Below are 17,661 nucleotides of genomic sequence, written 5' to 3'. Positions count from 1 at the left end.
GAAGTGCAGGACATTTTTGAGACAGGATCTCTGATTCCGCTGCAACCTACTCGAAGAGTCTTCTCACTCCACTGCGTACTAAGTCTTCGAGTAGAGTAAGAATTTAAGTTTTAAAGTAATAAGTTTTATTCGCCTATTCACCCCCCCCCTCTAAGCGACATCCAGATCCTGTTCCCGGGTCAAAGGGAACTTTCAATTGGTATCAGAGCTAGGCCTCTCCAGTGTGGGCTTAGCCGTCCGGAGATGACGATGTCGTCACAAGAGGTAACTGTAGAACTTCTTTTAGGCGATGGCTCTAATTACAAGTCTTGGTCTGTCTCTATTTATAGTGCTTTCATGAGTGTTGATCCTGATTTGAGACAGGTCTTTAGTAGTAGTATTTTTCCCTCTAATATTAGTAAAAATCCTTCCAATGAAGAACTAAGATGTTTAACTCTAAATCATCATGCATGCAACATCTTAGTTGATTCTCTATCTAGAGGTGCCTATTTTTCCATCATGAGTAGTGATAGTGATCTATTTGTTGATGCTCATGATTTATGGAATAGGATTAAAGAAAAATATTTTGTGGCAAACTGTGATGCTCCTACTTCCTATATTACTTGTGATACTAACCATTCAAAGGGAGAAGAACAAGAACGATGGCACCCAAACGATGAATCCACCTCGTCGACAAGTTTGTTCTCCACTAGTGATAAATGTTTTATTGCTAACAATGATGGTGGAGACGAAAGCCATGATGAGGAGGAATATGAGGATGATAGCGAGGATGAATCTTCATCATCACAAGGTACATTTTCCTATATTGCTTCCACTGACATTAATGACAGGGAAAATGAGACCGATGATGTGGAAGAAGAGGAGATTCGCCGTTTCTACAACCATCTCAACAAAGCGGACAAAGCTCTCTTGGTTAAGTTGTTGAGAAGAAACAAGGAACAAGGCGAGACGCTTCTCAGGCTAGAGGAGACTCTCATCAAAACCAACGACAGCCTGGAGAAGATGACCAAAGAACATGAGGAGCTAAAGTACTCTCATGGGAATTTGGTCCAACGGTATGAATCGATTTTAATTGAGCAAAGAAATAAACATGATGTATTATCTAATGCTGCTCAACTTAAAATTGAAGATTCTATGCTTAGGAATCAAATAGAATTGTTAAGTCATGATAACCTTGCTCTTACTGAAAAATATGACTTATTGTCTTGTTATCATGATAATCTCTTGGATAGACATATCATGCTTGAAGTTGCCCATGAGGTCGTAATTACGAACTTAAATTCATGTGAACTTCATTCTTGCACAAGTACACATTTAGATAATTCATCTCCATGTGCTAACCCCTGTTGTTCAAAAGAAAGCCAATATTTGAATAAGCATCAAGCTGCAGGGTCACAAAAGAAATTGTGTGGGAACAAGAAGCAAAGACAACTGAGGAGAAGACACATTGCTCAACTCTCTCAAGATATCCACGGGCGCGTGGTGAAGAAGCTTGAGAAAGGAAAAACTGCAGCAAGTGTCAAGCTCAATAAGAAAAATGTTCCTAAAGATGAAGAAATCAACATGAGCTTGGAAAAAGGTAAAGATTCAATTAATCATGTTGTTTGCACTGACCTTCTCTCCATGTCATTCAAGTACAAAAAGGGAAAAGGAAAAAGGAGGTGTTTCAAGTGCAAGAAGTTAGGCCACCTCATCGTGTCTTGTCCGTACAAAGACAAGAATGAAGGGACAAGGAGTTGTTTTGGATGCAACAATAAGGACCACACGATCACTTCATGTCCGGTCATGAAGAATCAAGGATGTGCATCCTCCAAGGTGACCCTCACCAAGGAAAATGACACACATCACGCGTCATGTCAGGTTGAGCGACGCTTCTGCTACAAGTGTGGTGAGCAGGGTCATCTATCCAAGGTATGTTATAAAGGTAAGATTCCTAAGCAAGTGAATTTGTGTCAATCTTATTCGCGTAGGAGACCCAAATCATACACTTGTGCTAGATCTATAACGAGATCACCTAGAACAAGCACAAAGGCAATTTGGGTACCAAAGGCACATTTAGATGATCATTATGTACCCATCCCGAGATGGGTACCAAACTGTGCTAACTAGACCATGCAGGTGCCTTGAGATGGACTGGAGACCATGGGAGAGCTTAGGACGGTTATCTAAAACTCTATGCTTAAGCTGTTAATTGTTTTGGTGTTTATTGACCCAAGGTTGAATTATTGTGAAACACTAATCCCATGTTCATCTCAAGTGAAATAAGGTGTATAGGTCCTGAATCATTATTGGTGAATCAAGTAAAGGAATTCGATGAGAATCTACAACTTGCTCTCCAAAGGATGGTACCCGTGTATTTTAAGTACATAATTGCAATTTAGTATTGCTCTTAAGTTGGCTTGTTGTGCTACCTGTCTTTGGAGTAGTTATGCTTTATGATTGCCTGTGTTAAATGAATCATAATGATGTTTGCTTAATCATGACTGGTGCTATATAGGATATATCTTTTGAATCATTCATGGGTAGCTCTTACATTTGTTATATCCACAACGATTAACTCTCTTGGTGTATATGGATAAACCTGTAACTTTTTGTAAGTCATGCTATGTGCAATTATGACATTTTGTTTAGTCCATGTTCACATGATTACCCTAGTTTGGTACTGTGTGAATTTCAAATCCATGCCGTGCCCTTCTGAGCTATGAGGTGCATGAGCAAAAGGAGCCCTGAATTGGTGATAACAAGTGCTCTCATAAAGGCAAAGGTATGGAAAATGGAACTGTGCAATTATTATTGAATATCTTGAAGTTCCATTGATAGTGATCATAGCTGTGTTCTTGCATTTCATTGGCAGTATCGTGGCTTAGGAGACTTATGCCTTAAAATGTTGTTTCTTTTGGTGTACCTAAAGAACCTTCTTAACTATGATGTGCTTAGACATGATCATGTTGTTTTCAATTAGTATATGTGATGTAATGATAGTTAAGTATGAAGCATGTCTAAGTTGCGTGTAAATGTTATACTTCCTGTGCGTATTCAATTGGCTTAGGTGCCACTGAGGCATGCATTGTTGTATTTAGTCAACCTTTCATTTAGCCTTCAATTGGTGTTAAGTGGCTTTTCATTTGATATTCAAATTGGCATCTTTGTGTGATGAAAGTGATAGAGTATGCCTTGATCAAGGTATGTTGTGATCCCCTCTAGTTCTAAGGAAGCTAGAATGTGCAAAGTGCAAGTCATTCAAATACTTGATGCACAACTTGAGGGGGAGCACACATAACTTGTGTCTTTTGAGACTAACTATTTCTTGAGCAATCTTGTATAGTCTCTAGGTGGAAAAGAGAAGATAAGCATGAAATGGAGCAATCAGGATTTGGGTACCTCTGTAAGTCAAGTAATTGGTATCTTAAGTCATGAGTAATTGTATATCTTTAGATTGCTCATGCTCTATAATATCTGGTGATAATAGATGCTTATTCTTAAATATCATGGAGCTATGATAATAAATGAACTTGCAATTGGTATTTTTCAATTGGTATCTTTCAATTGGTAGCTGTGATAGTTTGCTTCATTTGACATCTTTTGATAATCATTAGAATAGAAGTTTCTTCTTGTGCCCAATACTATAACTTGTTCTAAGTTTGGTGTCTTAGCAACAAGAAAAGGTTAGGATAAAGAATCAGGCACAAGTGTGGAGAAGCTTTCGAGAGATTAAAAAAAAAACTTTCAAGATGGGAAGTGCACTACAACATGGTAAAGGTACAAAAGGAAGTATTAATCTTTTTGCATATATATCTTACCTAAACGTGATAGTGCATATGTTCAATAAGTAAGGGGGAGTTTTGATAGTCGTTTTTTGCTCCTTAGACACCCTGCTGTCCCTTGACATCATCCTATGTTCTTGCTCGAGTATGGTTTTTGGTGTTTGATGTCAAAGGGGGAGAATTTGTGCATTAAAGCTTATCTCAACCTGAGAGGAAAGCTTATCCTAAGGGGGTGATGTGTTAGTTTAAGCTTTGCTAGTGTGTTATTCATATGCTTCCTGCAGTATTATATGTGTTGCATCATATGGACTAGTGCTTCCGTTGCTATGAACTAATTGGCATCTATTGTGTTCATTCTGAAATAGATAGTCATGTGGTTAATGGTGCTTTAAGATTGTTTTCAATTAGTGTCTTAGTTTGAATTGGTATCTTAATGATGAATAGTGGTAGGTTGATATGTCTGTGATATACCCACTAAATTGAATGGTGTTTAACTCTGATTATATAGTGGTAGGTTGATATGTCTGTGATATACCCACTAAATTGAATGGTGTTTAACTCTGATTATGTGCATTTGTGTGTTATAGCATCATGGTTTGATTCTTGCCACAATGCATACTAAAAAGTGCTAAGGTATAGAAATGTTTCGATTTGCCTAAGTATGTGCAAATTGGCGTCTGAGGCCAAAATTATGTTTTTGAAGTAAGCACTTATTTAGGGGGAGCATTCTATAATCTTAGAATTCAAATTTGTGCTTCAAATCTTATTCTTATGTAAGCTTTAATTGTGTTGCCATCAATCACCAAAAAGGGGGAGATTGAAAGCTCTCTTGTGAGTTTTGGTGTTTGGATGACAACTCAATTAAAGGACTAACAAGTGTACTAAGTGTTGAACAGGTGCTTAAAGTAAAGCCTACAGGGTTCAACACAAGTGAACAAATGTGATGGTCCAAGAACTGGATTATGGATACATAATGGACATCACAAGTAAGATGGACATTGCAAAAGTGAGACTCGGGTGCGTAGCTCGGAGACAACTGATCAAGCCAAGGACGGAGGCAAGAAGAGCTTCGAGGTACCAAGTGCACGGGAGAAGGTCAAGGAGGCTGAGGAACCCAAAGCCAAGGGTGAAGAAGAAGGCTTGCAAAGTCAAGGGTGATCGAGTTGAGAACAGCTACGGCACATCAAGGATCACTACATAAAAACGTGACTTACATCCAATGAGGTAACAGCTACAGTTATGTGGTGTAAGTCATAAGGCTCAAGAACAAGCTCTAAGAAGGAGATCAAGGTCACTAGAAGGAGAACAAGTGTCAAAACCAGAACTGGAAGCAGCCCAAAAGAGCTAAGTTCACCTTGATCTTTAGTTTGGGTTGTTCCTATGTTTGGAGATGTTCTATGTGACCTTTACAGGATGTTGGAGCCAAGTAATGTCAATCTAGATCAAGACAAGCCGACTTGATGATTTATGAGTCCAACATCAAAGCTCAAGCATGTGGAATGCTATAGATTTAATGATTAAGAGAAGGTATGTTTCTATACTTAGTACATTGGTTTTGTGGACTAATATACTTGTCTAAGTGTTAGAAACAGAAAGAAGAAGAAAAGAAGAGAGGTGCAAAGGGCTTGGCTATGTACAGCCAAGGCAGCTCAGTCTGGCACACCGGACTGTCCGGTGGTGCACCGGACAGTGTCCGGTGCGCCAGGCTGAACTCTGGCGAACTGGCCGCTCTCGGGAATTCACCGGCGACGTACGACTATAATTCACCGGACTGTCCGGTGTGCACCGGACTGTCCGGTGAGCCAACGGTCGGCCGGGCCAACGGTCGGTCGCGCGATCTGCGCGGGACACGTGGCCGAACCAACGGCTAGATGGAGGCACCGGACTGTCCGGTGTGCACCGGACATGTCCGGTGCGCCAACGGCTCCAAGACTGCCAACGGTCGGCTTCGCCATAGAAGGAAAGAAATCGGGCACCGGACAATGTCCGGTGTGCACCGGACTGTCCGGTGCGCCACCCGACAGAAAGGAAGTATTGCCTTCCAAATGGGATTCCAACGGCTCCTAGGCCCCTTGTGCCTATAAAAGGGACCCCTAGGCGCCTTAAGCAATATAGAAGTGCAGCCAACAAGTGTAGACTTCATTGGAATCAATTCTCGCTTTCCCTCTTGTGTGTAACTCTATAGTTTGTGTAGAAGGCACGGCTATAAGCCTTTAGAGAGAGGAATAGTGCTGCTAAGAGCTAGAGCAAGGTCTTGAGCGTATCGTTACTCTACCGAGGTGCTGCCAAGAAGTTTGTAAGCAGCCGCGGTTCTGTTGTAACCCCACTCAATAGTGAAAGGCTCTATCTGTCATACTGACAGATCTAAGCAAACGGAGGAAGGAGTTGAAATAGACTCCAAGCCCAGGTGTGGCTAACTCCAACGAGGACTAGGCAAGCATTTCAGGCTTGGCCGAACCTCGGGATAAATCCTTGCATCTGTGTGCTCTGTTCTGTATTGTATCCTGACTCTCTGTCTTACTCGTCTTTATATCTGCACTTCAATACTTATCTGTGGTATAAGCTTTATTTGAAGTGCAGGACATTTTTGAGACAGGATCTCTGATTCCGCTGCAACCTACTCGAAGAGTCTTCTCACTCCACTGCGTACTAAGTCTTCGAGTAGAGTAAGAATTTAAGTTTTAAAGTAATAAGTTTTATTCGCCTGTTCACCCCCCCTCTAGGCGACATCCAGATCCTGTTCCCGGGTCAAAGGGAACTTTCAAAGACCTGCAAGCAGTTCTATCAGAATTCAGTGATCTGTTTCAACAACTCGAAGGGCTACTCCCAATCGAGCTTGCGACCATGCCATTCCACTTATTCCGGGAGCTAGACCAGTGTCTATCCAGCCATACCGTTACCCTCCTACAGTGAAAACTGAGATTGAAACACAAGTGCAAGCCATGCTGTCTTCTGGCATCATTCAGCACAGTACAAGCGAGTTCAACTCACCTATCTTAATGGTCAAGAAGATGGATAACTCTTGGCGATTCTGTGTTGATTTTTGTCACCTCAACGCAATGACGGTCAAAAGGAAATTTCCAATCCCAGTTATCGAGGATATCTTTCAAGAATTAGCAGGCGCCAGTTGGTTCACAAAACTGGATTTATGGTCCGGGTTCCACCAGATCATGCTTCAATCGGGGGAAGAACACAAGACAACATTCTCTACTCACGAGGGCCATTTTGAATTCCGAGTGCTTGCCTTTGGACTCACGGGTGCCCCAGCGACATTCCAGGGCGCTATGAACGCCACACTCAAGCCCCTTCTCCGTCGGTGCGTTCTCGTCTTCTTCGACGATATCCTGGTCTACAGCCCGGATTACCAATCACATCTGCTCCACTTGCATCAAGTCATGTCCTTGCTAGCAGCTGAACACTGGAAAAATCAAATTAAGCAAACGCTCCTTTGCTCAACGGCAGACAACGTACCTGGGACATTTAATCAGCTCTAACGGTATTGCCACCGACCCAACCAATATTTCTACCATCGTATCATGGCCAGTTCCCAGCTCTGTCAAGGAACTTCGCAGTTTCCTCGGTCTCGCAGGGTACTACCGAAAGTTCGTCCGTAATTTCAGAGTTATCAGCCGTCCCCTCACAGATCTGCTCAAGAAATCTATAGTTTTTCTCTGGACTCAAGTGCATACCTCGGCCTTCAACACGCCGAAGATAGCTCTCCAGTCATCACCTGTGCTGGCTCTCCCAGATTTTTCTCAGCTGTTTTGTATTGAAACCGATGCCAGCGGGTCCGGTGTGGGCGCAGTCCTCATGCAAAACAGCCACCCCATCGCTTATGTCAGCAAGGCTTTGGGTCCTAAAACCCGGGGATTATCCACCTACGAGAAGGAATACCTCGCCATTCTCTTGGCAGTCCAACAGTGGCGCCAGTTCCTGCAGTTTGGAGAATTTATTGTGAAAACTGATCAACACAGCCTTGCCCACATCTTTGATCAACGTCTGCACACTCCGTGGCAGCCATGGTTGCACCCAGTGTCTCCTGCCCTTCTGCCATTAGGGCGTGGGTTCAAACCCCACCTCCTGCACCGCTTTACATTTTACGTTGATTTAACAAAATGACCCGACAGGCTAACGGGCCGACCCGACACAGTCAGCCCGACGTGCCGTGCCTAGGCCGGAGCTGCGGCCCGTGGGCGTCGGGCCTAGCGGGCCTGCGCCGGGCTGCCGTTTGGCCTATATATGCGGAGGTGTAGTTTGAGACGTGAAGTTTAATTGCGCGGGGAGGACGGGCGTGCAACGAGTTAATTTGAAAATAATGCGAGGGGTTATTTGTAAAAAAGATGACGCGGAACGACCGTTGAAACTGGTGCTTTAATATAGTAAAGAATTCAGAGAAAGTGATGTGCAGTTATATGGGTCATGAAATGAAGAAGTTATTAGGGCAGAGGCAAGGAGCTATCAGATGATACCAATTAATCCAATTCAGAGAAAGTGATGTGCAGTTATATGGGTCATGAAATGAAGAAGTTATTAGGGCAGAGGCAAGGAGCTATCAGATGAGACCAATTAATCCAATTCAGAGAAAGTGATGTGCAGTTATATGGGTCATGAAATGAAGAAGTTATTAGGGCAGAGGCAAGGAGCTATCAGATGAGACCAATTAATCCAACCTCACAACTTGTTTTTGAAAGCCAATAGCTGGAGGAAGCTTAGCAGACCGACTATATATAGCTAGCTATAGCTTCACCTTCACCTACAGGTAAGTGAAGAATGTTCTGCGAAAAGAGCCTGACGCTGAAACAAAGCGTACAACTTGAAAAGCTACCAAAGTAGATATTAGGATCGAATAAAGAAGCAACAAGAAGAATATCGCAATGCACGCTTGAAAACAATATATATACTAGCGTTAAAAAAAAGAAGTTGGCTTCTTCACTCTCCTGTACATCATGTCCTCTGTATGTGTATATTCATACTATCAATCAATCACCATGTGGTCCTTTAGTTGGCAAACATCCACAACAAGTCTAAAGTTCATGATCTGAGTAGGATATGGATATGCATATATACATCCATAATAATAATAATAATAATAATAATAATAATAATAATAATAATAATAATAATAATAATAATAATAATAATAATAATAATAGTAGTAGTAATAATAATAATATGTAGGCATTCTTCATAACTACTCCTAAATGAACAATTTGTAAATAAAGTTGTCTGGTACAAGTCGTGGTGTTTGGTTTCAAGGGGCTAATTTTAAGGTTGACTATTTGACTGTCCACTGTTTGGCTTGTGAGCTGCTTACTTGCAATTTTAGTTGTGTCAAAGGTTTAGATAAAGCTTTAGAAAGTAAATTAAGATTGACTAGCTAGGGTAAAACAAAGTTATTTGTACTGGGTGCCAAATTAAAGGGAGCCAGGTGTGCATGATAAGGAGGTGGGTAGGTGAAACGTGCATGGACACGTTTCAGGCAGCGGTTGGACCGGCCAGCCCAGCCCAGAAGAGCCGTGGTGCTATCAAATCGGACATGCAGCTTCAGGCACCTCGCCCGCCCCGAAAGCTCAGCGGTTTTACTGTGCGTATACTAGCTATACAACCCAAGCAAGCATGATGGGGATTAATTAATGGGACGATTGATTGAAAACCACCAAAAACCTGGGCGGCATGGCACCCATCCTCACCACACAAGCACCAGTAGTGGCAGCTGTACTATATATATGCGTCGTTACCTTCATTCATCGATTCTTCTTCTTCTTATTCAGACATTATCAAGAAGTTGGCAGCAGCAGCGGCAGTAGCCATGGGCATCCTGGACCACCTGTCGCATCTGTGCAGCATCACGGAGACGAAGGAGGCGCTCAAGCTCAGGAAGAAGCGGCCGCTGCAGGTACGGTATGGTATGAGAGCTAGCTGCTTGCTGCTGCCTCCTGCTGCTGCTAGCTGCTGCTTTGTCTCTTGATTCGCGCGCTGCATGCCATGGTTGCTTGGCAGACTGTGAACATCAAGGTGAAGATGGACTGCGAAGGGTGCGAGCGCCGCGTGAAGAGCGCGGTGAAGTCGATGCGCGGCGTGACGAGCGTGGCGGTGAACGCCAAGCAGAGCAAGTGCACGGTGACCGGCAACGTGGAGCCCGCCAAGGTGCTGGAGCGCGTCAAGGCCACCGGCAAGAACGCCGAGATGTGGCCCTACGTGCCCTACGCGCTCACCACCTACCCCTACGTCGGCGGCGCCTACGACAAGAAGGCGCCCGCGGGATTCGTCCGCAGCGCGCCGCAGGCCATGGCGGACCCCGGCGCGCCGGAGCTCAAGTACATGAACATGTTCAACGACGACAACGTAGACGCGTGCACAGTCATGTAGTTTCTTCTCTTCTTCTCTTTCCGTGGATCGATCGGATATCCCTGTCACTGTCATCACCGGCCGGCCGGCCGGCCTTATTATTATTCCTACTGAAACCAACGTCAATTATATCCGTTCATGCATCTTCTCCTCCAAAAGTTTCTGCTTTTAAGAAAACACTACTCCCTCCTCGATTGTCGTTTTATCCCTTAATTTTTATATCTATATTTAAATAAATGATAATAAATCTAGACACATATATAAAATAAATACATTAATTATTGTATGAATTATTTAAAAAGTAAAACTAATTTTATTTTAAGACGGAGGGAGAGTATTTATTATAGCAACCGTGACATCTAACATAATCGAAACTCGCGCAAAGTCTTAGTTACTCTTGGTGGTTGTCATCACATCACAAGTAAGGCAGTCGTGAACATATTTGTACTAACGTCTTTCAGAACCACTGATACTAGGGACTAGTAGAACAAAATATTTGTATAGACGGGTAACTGAGAACCGTCGGTGGAAATCGATTTTTATTGGTGGTCGGGCTAAGAAAACCGTCAGAGAAATCGATTTTCCGCTAGCGGTCGAGATAATAAAACCGCCAGTAAAAATCTTTTCCAGGAAACATAAAATTTGTTTTAAAAATAGCAAAAAAATATTGATCGAAATTGCAAGGGTCTCGCACAAAATTCATTTCTACGTGATTGTTGGGAATCAAACCCACATCCTCACCCCTATGTGTAGTCCCCTCTACTACTTCACTTATCACTTACTTCATGCATATGTTGCAGTTTCGTTGCTCACATATTAGAACAATTCAAGTATAAATTGACTATTTGAAGATGTAAACGAATTCGAATAAAAAAGATGTCAACTACAAAGTTTCATAACTTTTGAAGTTGTTCAACTTTTATTTTGGTACTTTTCCCATCCGAGTTCGTTTGCAAAATTTGCATTCTAAATTTGACAAATTTAAATGCAATTTTTAAGAGCCAAAATGATTTCAAATAAAAAGGTTTTAAAGATCTACAACTTTTATGTTGGTGGTTTTTTTCTTACGAGATCATTTGAAAAAACTCAAAAAATTAGGATACAAATGATTTCTAGTGACAGTTTTTTTTTTAAAAAAAAAACTGTCACTAGAAATAGCACTGACGTTTGATAACTGAAAACGTCTGTCAAAATTAAAGTCCACCACAGGCTTTTGAGAAATTTTCTACTAGTGCATATGAAGATGGCATGAAAATAGTTAGAGTTGTTATTCAGGATTTTCACCGGTCGTCTCAGATCATTCTTGCAATGGGCTCTTTGCCCATTTCATATGTGATTTTTGTGAAGAGCAGTACTATAATAGAATAGTGGGTTGTTGGAGTGAACGGTGCCTCTTCAGGGAATCACCAAGGGGAGAGTAAACTATTTCTTCAGAATTTTCTTCTGAATATCAATATAATTAAATATGATAACAATAGGCAAACTGTTGGCACCAATCTAGACGCCAATCTCTCGAGGTGTACCGGCGGCAATGCTCTCTGCGATGCCACGGACGGTCCACGGCCTAGGGAGAGACGGTCTATGATCCTGCGACAGGAGTGGGTCTTCGCTGCGTTGAGCCGAATGGTCTGCGCACGCAGGGGCGGCGGCAGTCGCCAACAACACTTGGATCTCGACCCCCGGGAGGGACCCCGTTGTTGGCGCCGATCCAGGCACCAATCACTGCGTTGAGAACCTGCGATGGTGCTCTCTGCACAGGCGCGAACGGTCCGCGGCCAGGGGTCGGACGGTCAACGACCTGGCGCAGGGCTCGGGTTCCCTGCTTGACAGGCCGGATGGTCCGCGCGTGCGCAGGGGCGGCGGAGTTCGTCGGCGGCGCCTGAATCTCGCTCCCGGGAGGGACCTCATCGGGGTGGAGAGAGTCTAGGTGTTGTCTAGGGTCAGCAGGCTGACCTAGACACCTCTAATTGACGTAGAGCCGAAGAGAAGCAAAGAATTTGGGCATTGAGAGGCTAAACTAGAACTACTCCTGATGCCCAAGGTAAAAACGAGAGATAAACTGATTATTGATTCGATTGTTAGGGGTTAAATTGGTCGTAGCCCTTCATCTATATAAAGGGGGAGGTCTGGATCCGCTGCAAGTTGTTTCCCGAGCTAATCTCGCGGTTTTAGGTAACAAATCCCGCGAGAAACTCGGAACCCTAACTGACTCTGCGCACGCGCGGACCGTCCGCGAGGCCACTTTTTGAGCTCAACACCCATTACAGAAGTGAGATCATAGGGTTGTCTTGGTGTTGGCAGGCCACCCAAGACGCTGCTTGACAATGTAGAGTTGAAGAGAGATGAGGATGGAGAAGACGAAGTTATTGCTACTCGTAGGGCATGAAAGTAAAGAAACGGAAAGATAAATTGATTTGGTTCGATTGTTGGTGCGCACAATCGGTCGTACCCCTTCAAATATATAAGGGGGTCTGGACCGGTTACTAGGTGTTCCCCAACAGAATCTGTGTGTTTAGATGGATAAAAATGAACGGAAAGAGTGATTAAACCGCCTGATCTGATGTCATCACGGATTGTCCATGGCCCGGACTGTCCGGCCTCTCCTGGTAGCACATATGGTGCTCAACACATGCCCACATCCTTTTCTTATCGTAGGGCTGCTAAATCGACCAGGTCTAACTCATAATCTCCTAAGAAAAAATGATCATGAAATTTTTGTTCTATATCCCTCCAAGAGTAAATAGAGTTAGGTGGTAGGGTGGCATACCATGCGAAGGCAGCACCAGTTAGGGATAATGAAAATAAACGCATGCGGAATGCCTCTTTGTCGATCAATTCCCCTAGTTGTGCTAGAAATTGGTCTATGTGTTCATGCGTGCTCTTGCCCTAGTCACTTGAAAATTTTAAAAATTCGGATATTCTAGTCCCATGAGGGTATGAGTCATAGCCAAATTGGCTCTCATATGGTTTCCAATATGACTGCTCTCCATGGGTCATGTTGACTTCGAGTTTGTCTCGGAATGCTCCAGCTACCTCCTCTCTTACTATGTAAATGGCAGTCCACATGTGTTGGTGTTAGAGTATCATTATGTCGCTATTTTGCCCAAGGGTTTGGGTTCTGTGGGGCATTAATGCTAGCTCTAGGTGGCCATATTGCATGTTTAGATCTTTTCGGTCTTCTGGGGTCGAAAAGGGTTCGTACCCATATGTGGGTGGGTTCATTCCACGACCTTGAGGTGTCGTTGGTGCTAGAGAGAAGCTAGTTTGAGGTTGGTGGGAGGGTTGCTAGTAACAATCTGCGTTTTGTTCTACATATCCCGTCGCTGACGGTCCAATGTAATATCCGGATGGTTTGGTAACATATTCAGACGGTCCGCGCGTGTAGTCGGATGGTCCAAGCGTGTCTGTTGTCACAAGTGTGAGCCTCGATGGTTTGTCGCGAAGGACAATCCAGCTGTCGCTGGGCCGGATGGCCTAGACTCATGTTCGGACTGTCTGGCCGTACGTAGGGGTGTGGGCAGAGGATGTGGCTGTCCGGTGTAGGAGTTCATCGGTATCCCATAAAGTGTCTGGGATTCGGCATGCCCATTTGCAGCTGATACATCTTGTGTGTTTTCTTTAGTCCCAACATCGTGCGATGAAAAATTAGCAACATCATATTTATCGAACACATGTGCTAGCCTCTTGTAATCCTCTTGCATACCCCTAATACTTGCTGCATTTGTTCGCGTTGTTCGTCTATGCAAGATCAAAGAGCTTGGATGTCGTTCGTGTTACTTACATTAGGGGTAGTCGTAGTAGGTCGAAACGATGCCATGTCAGTCTCCCATTGCTGGATGACTTTCTAATGCTTGTCCACCTTGAAATTGGATAGGTATTTCGCCCAGCCTCCTTGATTAGCTGCTTCTTGATCTTCTCGAATACATGATAATCTTTAGCCAATAGACTCTCCATAGTTGGCTCGATGATATTGCGGGGGAGATATCAGAGTTATCCTTAGAACTAGCCATATAGGGCTAATCTGTGTTAGGTCACACCTAATTATGATCGTGACCTGATAAATCTGTTCCCAGTGGAGTCACACCTAATTATGATCGTGACCTGATAAATATGTTCCCTAGTGGAGTCATCAAACAGTGTGTTGGCATCGATCTGAGCGTCAATCACTATAAGGTGTAGCAGCGGCGGTGCTCTGTGCGGTGCCGCAGACGATCCATGGCCTAGGGGCGGATGGTCTGTGACCCTATTACAGGAGCGGGTCTCCCTTGCGTTGAGCCGGATGGTCCACACGCGTCCAGGGGCGACGACGGTCGCCAACAACACTTGGATCTCGACCGCGAGAGGGACCCCGTCAGGGAGGTGGGATCCTAGAGTTGTCTTAGGATCGGCAAGCCACCAAAGACGCTTTCAGACGATGTGGATATGAAGAAAGGTGAAGATGGAGATGGAGAAGGCTAAGTTCCTGCTACTCCTAGGGTACGAAAGTAAAGAGACGAATGTTAGATTGATTTGATTCGAATGTTGGTGTGTGCAATCGGCTGTACCCCTCCATATATATAAGGGGAGGCCTGTCTCCATTTTTAAACATTTCCTAACATAATCCGCGGGTTTAGATAGATAAACATGTACGAAAAGAGAAATTAAACCGTCTGAACTGATCTAATCGTGCGTATGTGCTTAAGAGCGGACCGTCGGACCTGTCTCGTCGGGTGGCACATATGGTCACAACATTAATAAACATGCATCTTCATCCCACTAATTAACTGATCCACATAATTTATTCATAAGCTGGATATGTTACACACAAGAGCAAGAGCAAGCGAAGCGACGACGCAGAGCGCTTGCTTAGCATTTGGGGATGGCTATGCCGCACGAGGTAAAGGTTTTGGCGGTGTTGGGGTTGTTGATGTATTTTGCAAACTTGGGGTCTTTGGCGTACACGCACAAGCATGCCTCCTGCGCACGCAGGGTGGAGCAGCATGCTGCCGCGGGTTTCGCTCCGTCCATGAACGCCGGATCGCACACCACCAGCGGCTTGGGATCGCACGCCGCTGCCGCCCTGCCACCGCCTGTGCTCGTCGTCGCCATCACCACCACCAGGGCCAGGGCGGCTACAAACATCGCGGTCGACTTGGCCATGGTATCTTCAGTACAGTGATCGAAGAGAGTGAGTGAATGAAGATGATTATGTGAGGACTGGTTGTGGTGGTGCAAGGGAATGCTCTGTCTTGCTATCTATATATATTATAGGGCCGTACGTGTACACGCTTCACTCCCTTCTATATTATTGCAACAGTGGATTATTTAATATATATGTACACGCTTCACTCCCTTCTATATTATTGCAACAGTGGATTATTTAATATATATATCTAACATGTTATTATATTATGTAGATTATTAATAATTAAGGTACTAGTCGTTGGAGTCGTATCTATATCTATCTATATACTTATTATAATATTAAAGTATATCTATATCTATCTATTACGTCTATATCTATCTATATCTATCTATGTACTTATTATAATATTAAAATAAGTATATCTATCTACATCTATATCTATCTATATACTTATAATATTCAAGTACATGGAGTGTTACTATATGGTCATATACTGTTCCATGCATGTATGAGTTAGAGGAGCGTGTTCAGGATGAATGAATGGATATAGAGCCTAATCGATTTAAGATGAATCGAAAACATGATGTGATTAATCTCCTAGCCTCGTATGTCCATACGAGGTGGAGCAGTGCATGTCCATTCATGATATAAAGTTGATCACTATTTGGAAGCAATCTAGTTTTTAAGAATCTAATTTTTATCTTTAGTTTTTAAAAACTGTTTATGAAGAAAAAAAACTTTTATGGTGTTTAGAACCATTCAACCATCTCAATTTTTATAAATTATTTTTAGCTAGGGAGGCTAGGTTCTTGGTTTTTAAGAAACTGAGAATCCAGATTCTATAAACTAGGATATAACCTAGTATGTTTGAAACCAACTCAGCTTTTATGAACCAGATTTTTAAAAACTGGGTGCTTCCAAATAGGTGCTAAAACGCATTACTATGTGCGACTGCATTGCTATATCGTTCTTCAAGCCGCAAATCGCATAAGCGGCTACACAGCAACCATGTCCTGGTGGAGCTATACAGGTGTGTTTGGTTTGAGGAATGAGGTGGTCCATCTTCTTCTCACTCCTCACTTTTTTATTTGGTTTGTGGAATAGAATGAGTCGATCCATCACCACTACATTCCTCATAAGCTAATAATCAATATATAAATAAGGAATGAGTTGATTCCGCTAAAATTTATGGGATGAACTCATGATGCATCACCTCATCAACAATAAGGTGACTCCACAAACCAAACACACCATACATATCTTTCTTGCAAATGCATCTAATCATGACATTAAATTGTTTCAAAGGTGCATTTTAAATGACTTCATAAATGAACTCGTATATGTTGATCAAACTCTCGGGGTTTAAACATCCTAGATATCATAATCATGTTTATAGAATATGATATATAGGCTAAAGCAAGCTCCAAGGGTTTGGTACGAACGTCGTCAAAACTTTCTCATTCAGAAGGGCTTTAAGATCGGGCAATCAACACCACATTATTCACCCAGAAATACTATAGTGATATATTAATTTGCCAGTTTATGTCGACAGTATAATCTTTAGCTCGACAAACAAAGGACATTGGAAGGAATTTTGTGAGTTGATGTCAAAGGAGTTTAAGATGTCGATGATTGGCGACCTTATGTTTTTACATGGCTTGATATACTGCTGTTAAAAGAATTTTGGTTGTCGCCACTATCGTGGCGCTCTGGTCAATAGAGATGTCCAAACGGGCCGCCCGGCCCGGTGAAGCTCGGCCCGTTTTGGGCCCGGCCCGCCAGGCACGATTAAAAAACCGGGCCGTGCCGGCTAAGCACGCGGGCTCAATTTCTTGTCCGAGCCCGGCCCGCAACGGGCCTAAACGGGCCGGGCCGGCCCGTTTAGCACGAAAAAGCGGGCCGAAAAGCGGGCTATACGGGCCGAAAAGCACGTTTTAGTGTAAAAAAAGCGGGCTTAACGGGCTTAGACCTAAACGGGTCGTGCCGGGCTAACCCACCGTGCCTAATTTCCTGTCTGAGCCCGGCCCGCTTATTCGTGTCGGGCCGGCCCGGGCCCGCATATAACCGGGCCGTGCCGGGCTCGGACCGGGCCAAAAAGCGGGCTTCGTGCCGGGCTCACGGGCCTCGTGCTTATTGGACATCTATACTGGTCAACCATGGTGCGGGGCCTTTGGCTTGCAGCCGTGTAGTGAGGCGGAGCGGGCTTCAGGTTTCCGGGTAGGTCCCCCATTCGTTCGGGGCTTCCGCCTCGGGAAGCTCGCTCATGAGTACTGCATCGGCTGCAATGTTCCGACGCGTCCGAGTGTGCCGTGGAGGTCTGACCTTGCCGTAGGTCAGACAGTGCGATGTGTGAGCTGCATTGATGCGTGTTTGCCAAACGCCCGCTGCAGCTTCCCTGTTCACCATCGAGGCAGTACTGGCTTC

The 17,661-nt window shown here is 43.9% G+C and overlaps 2 protein-coding genes across 2 annotated transcripts; one reads left to right on the top strand and one right to left on the bottom strand.

Annotated features, from left to right (window-relative positions):
* The first annotated feature begins 9,328 nt into the window (after positions 1-9,328).
* LOC103654446 (heavy metal-associated isoprenylated plant protein 26-like) lies at positions 9,329-10,270 on the top strand. The gene is made up of 2 exons (NM_001301753.2): positions 9,329-9,660; positions 9,765-10,270. Exons 1-2 carry the CDS (start codon positions 9,574-9,576, stop codon positions 10,131-10,133), a joined length of 456 nt encoding a protein of 151 aa, NP_001288682.1. The 5' UTR covers positions 9,329-9,573; the 3' UTR covers positions 10,134-10,270.
* A 4,592-nt stretch (positions 10,271-14,862) lies between these two features.
* Positions 14,863-15,393, bottom strand: LOC100280457 (uncharacterized). The gene has a single exon (NM_001153377.2). It carries the CDS (start codon positions 15,249-15,251, stop codon positions 14,958-14,960), a length of 294 nt encoding a protein of 97 aa, NP_001146849.1. The 5' UTR covers positions 15,252-15,393; the 3' UTR covers positions 14,863-14,957.
* Positions 15,394-17,661: the final 2,268 nt, after the last annotated feature.

The sequence above is a fragment of the Zea mays genome, chromosome 4, assembly GCF_902167145.1.
Source record: "Zea mays cultivar B73 chromosome 4, Zm-B73-REFERENCE-NAM-5.0, whole genome shotgun sequence".
Classification (NCBI taxonomy): domain Eukaryota; kingdom Viridiplantae; phylum Streptophyta; class Magnoliopsida; order Poales; family Poaceae; genus Zea; species Zea mays.
This window is presented reverse-complemented; position numbering and strand designations above follow the sequence as displayed.

Excerpts from the sequence above, each read along its gene's own strand:
- LOC100280457 (NM_001153377.2), bottom strand. The coding sequence starts at position 15,251 with ATGGCCAAGTCGACCGCGATGTTTGTAGCCGCCCTGGCCCTGGTGGTG.
- LOC103654446 (NM_001301753.2), top strand. The coding sequence starts at position 9,574 with ATGGGCATCCTGGACCACCTGTCGCATCTGTGCAGCATCACGGAGACG. Across the intron at positions 9,661-9,764 it reads GGAAGAAGCGGCCGCTGCAG|ACTGTGAACATCAAGGTGAA; the intron begins GTACGGTATGGT and ends GTTGCTTGGCAG.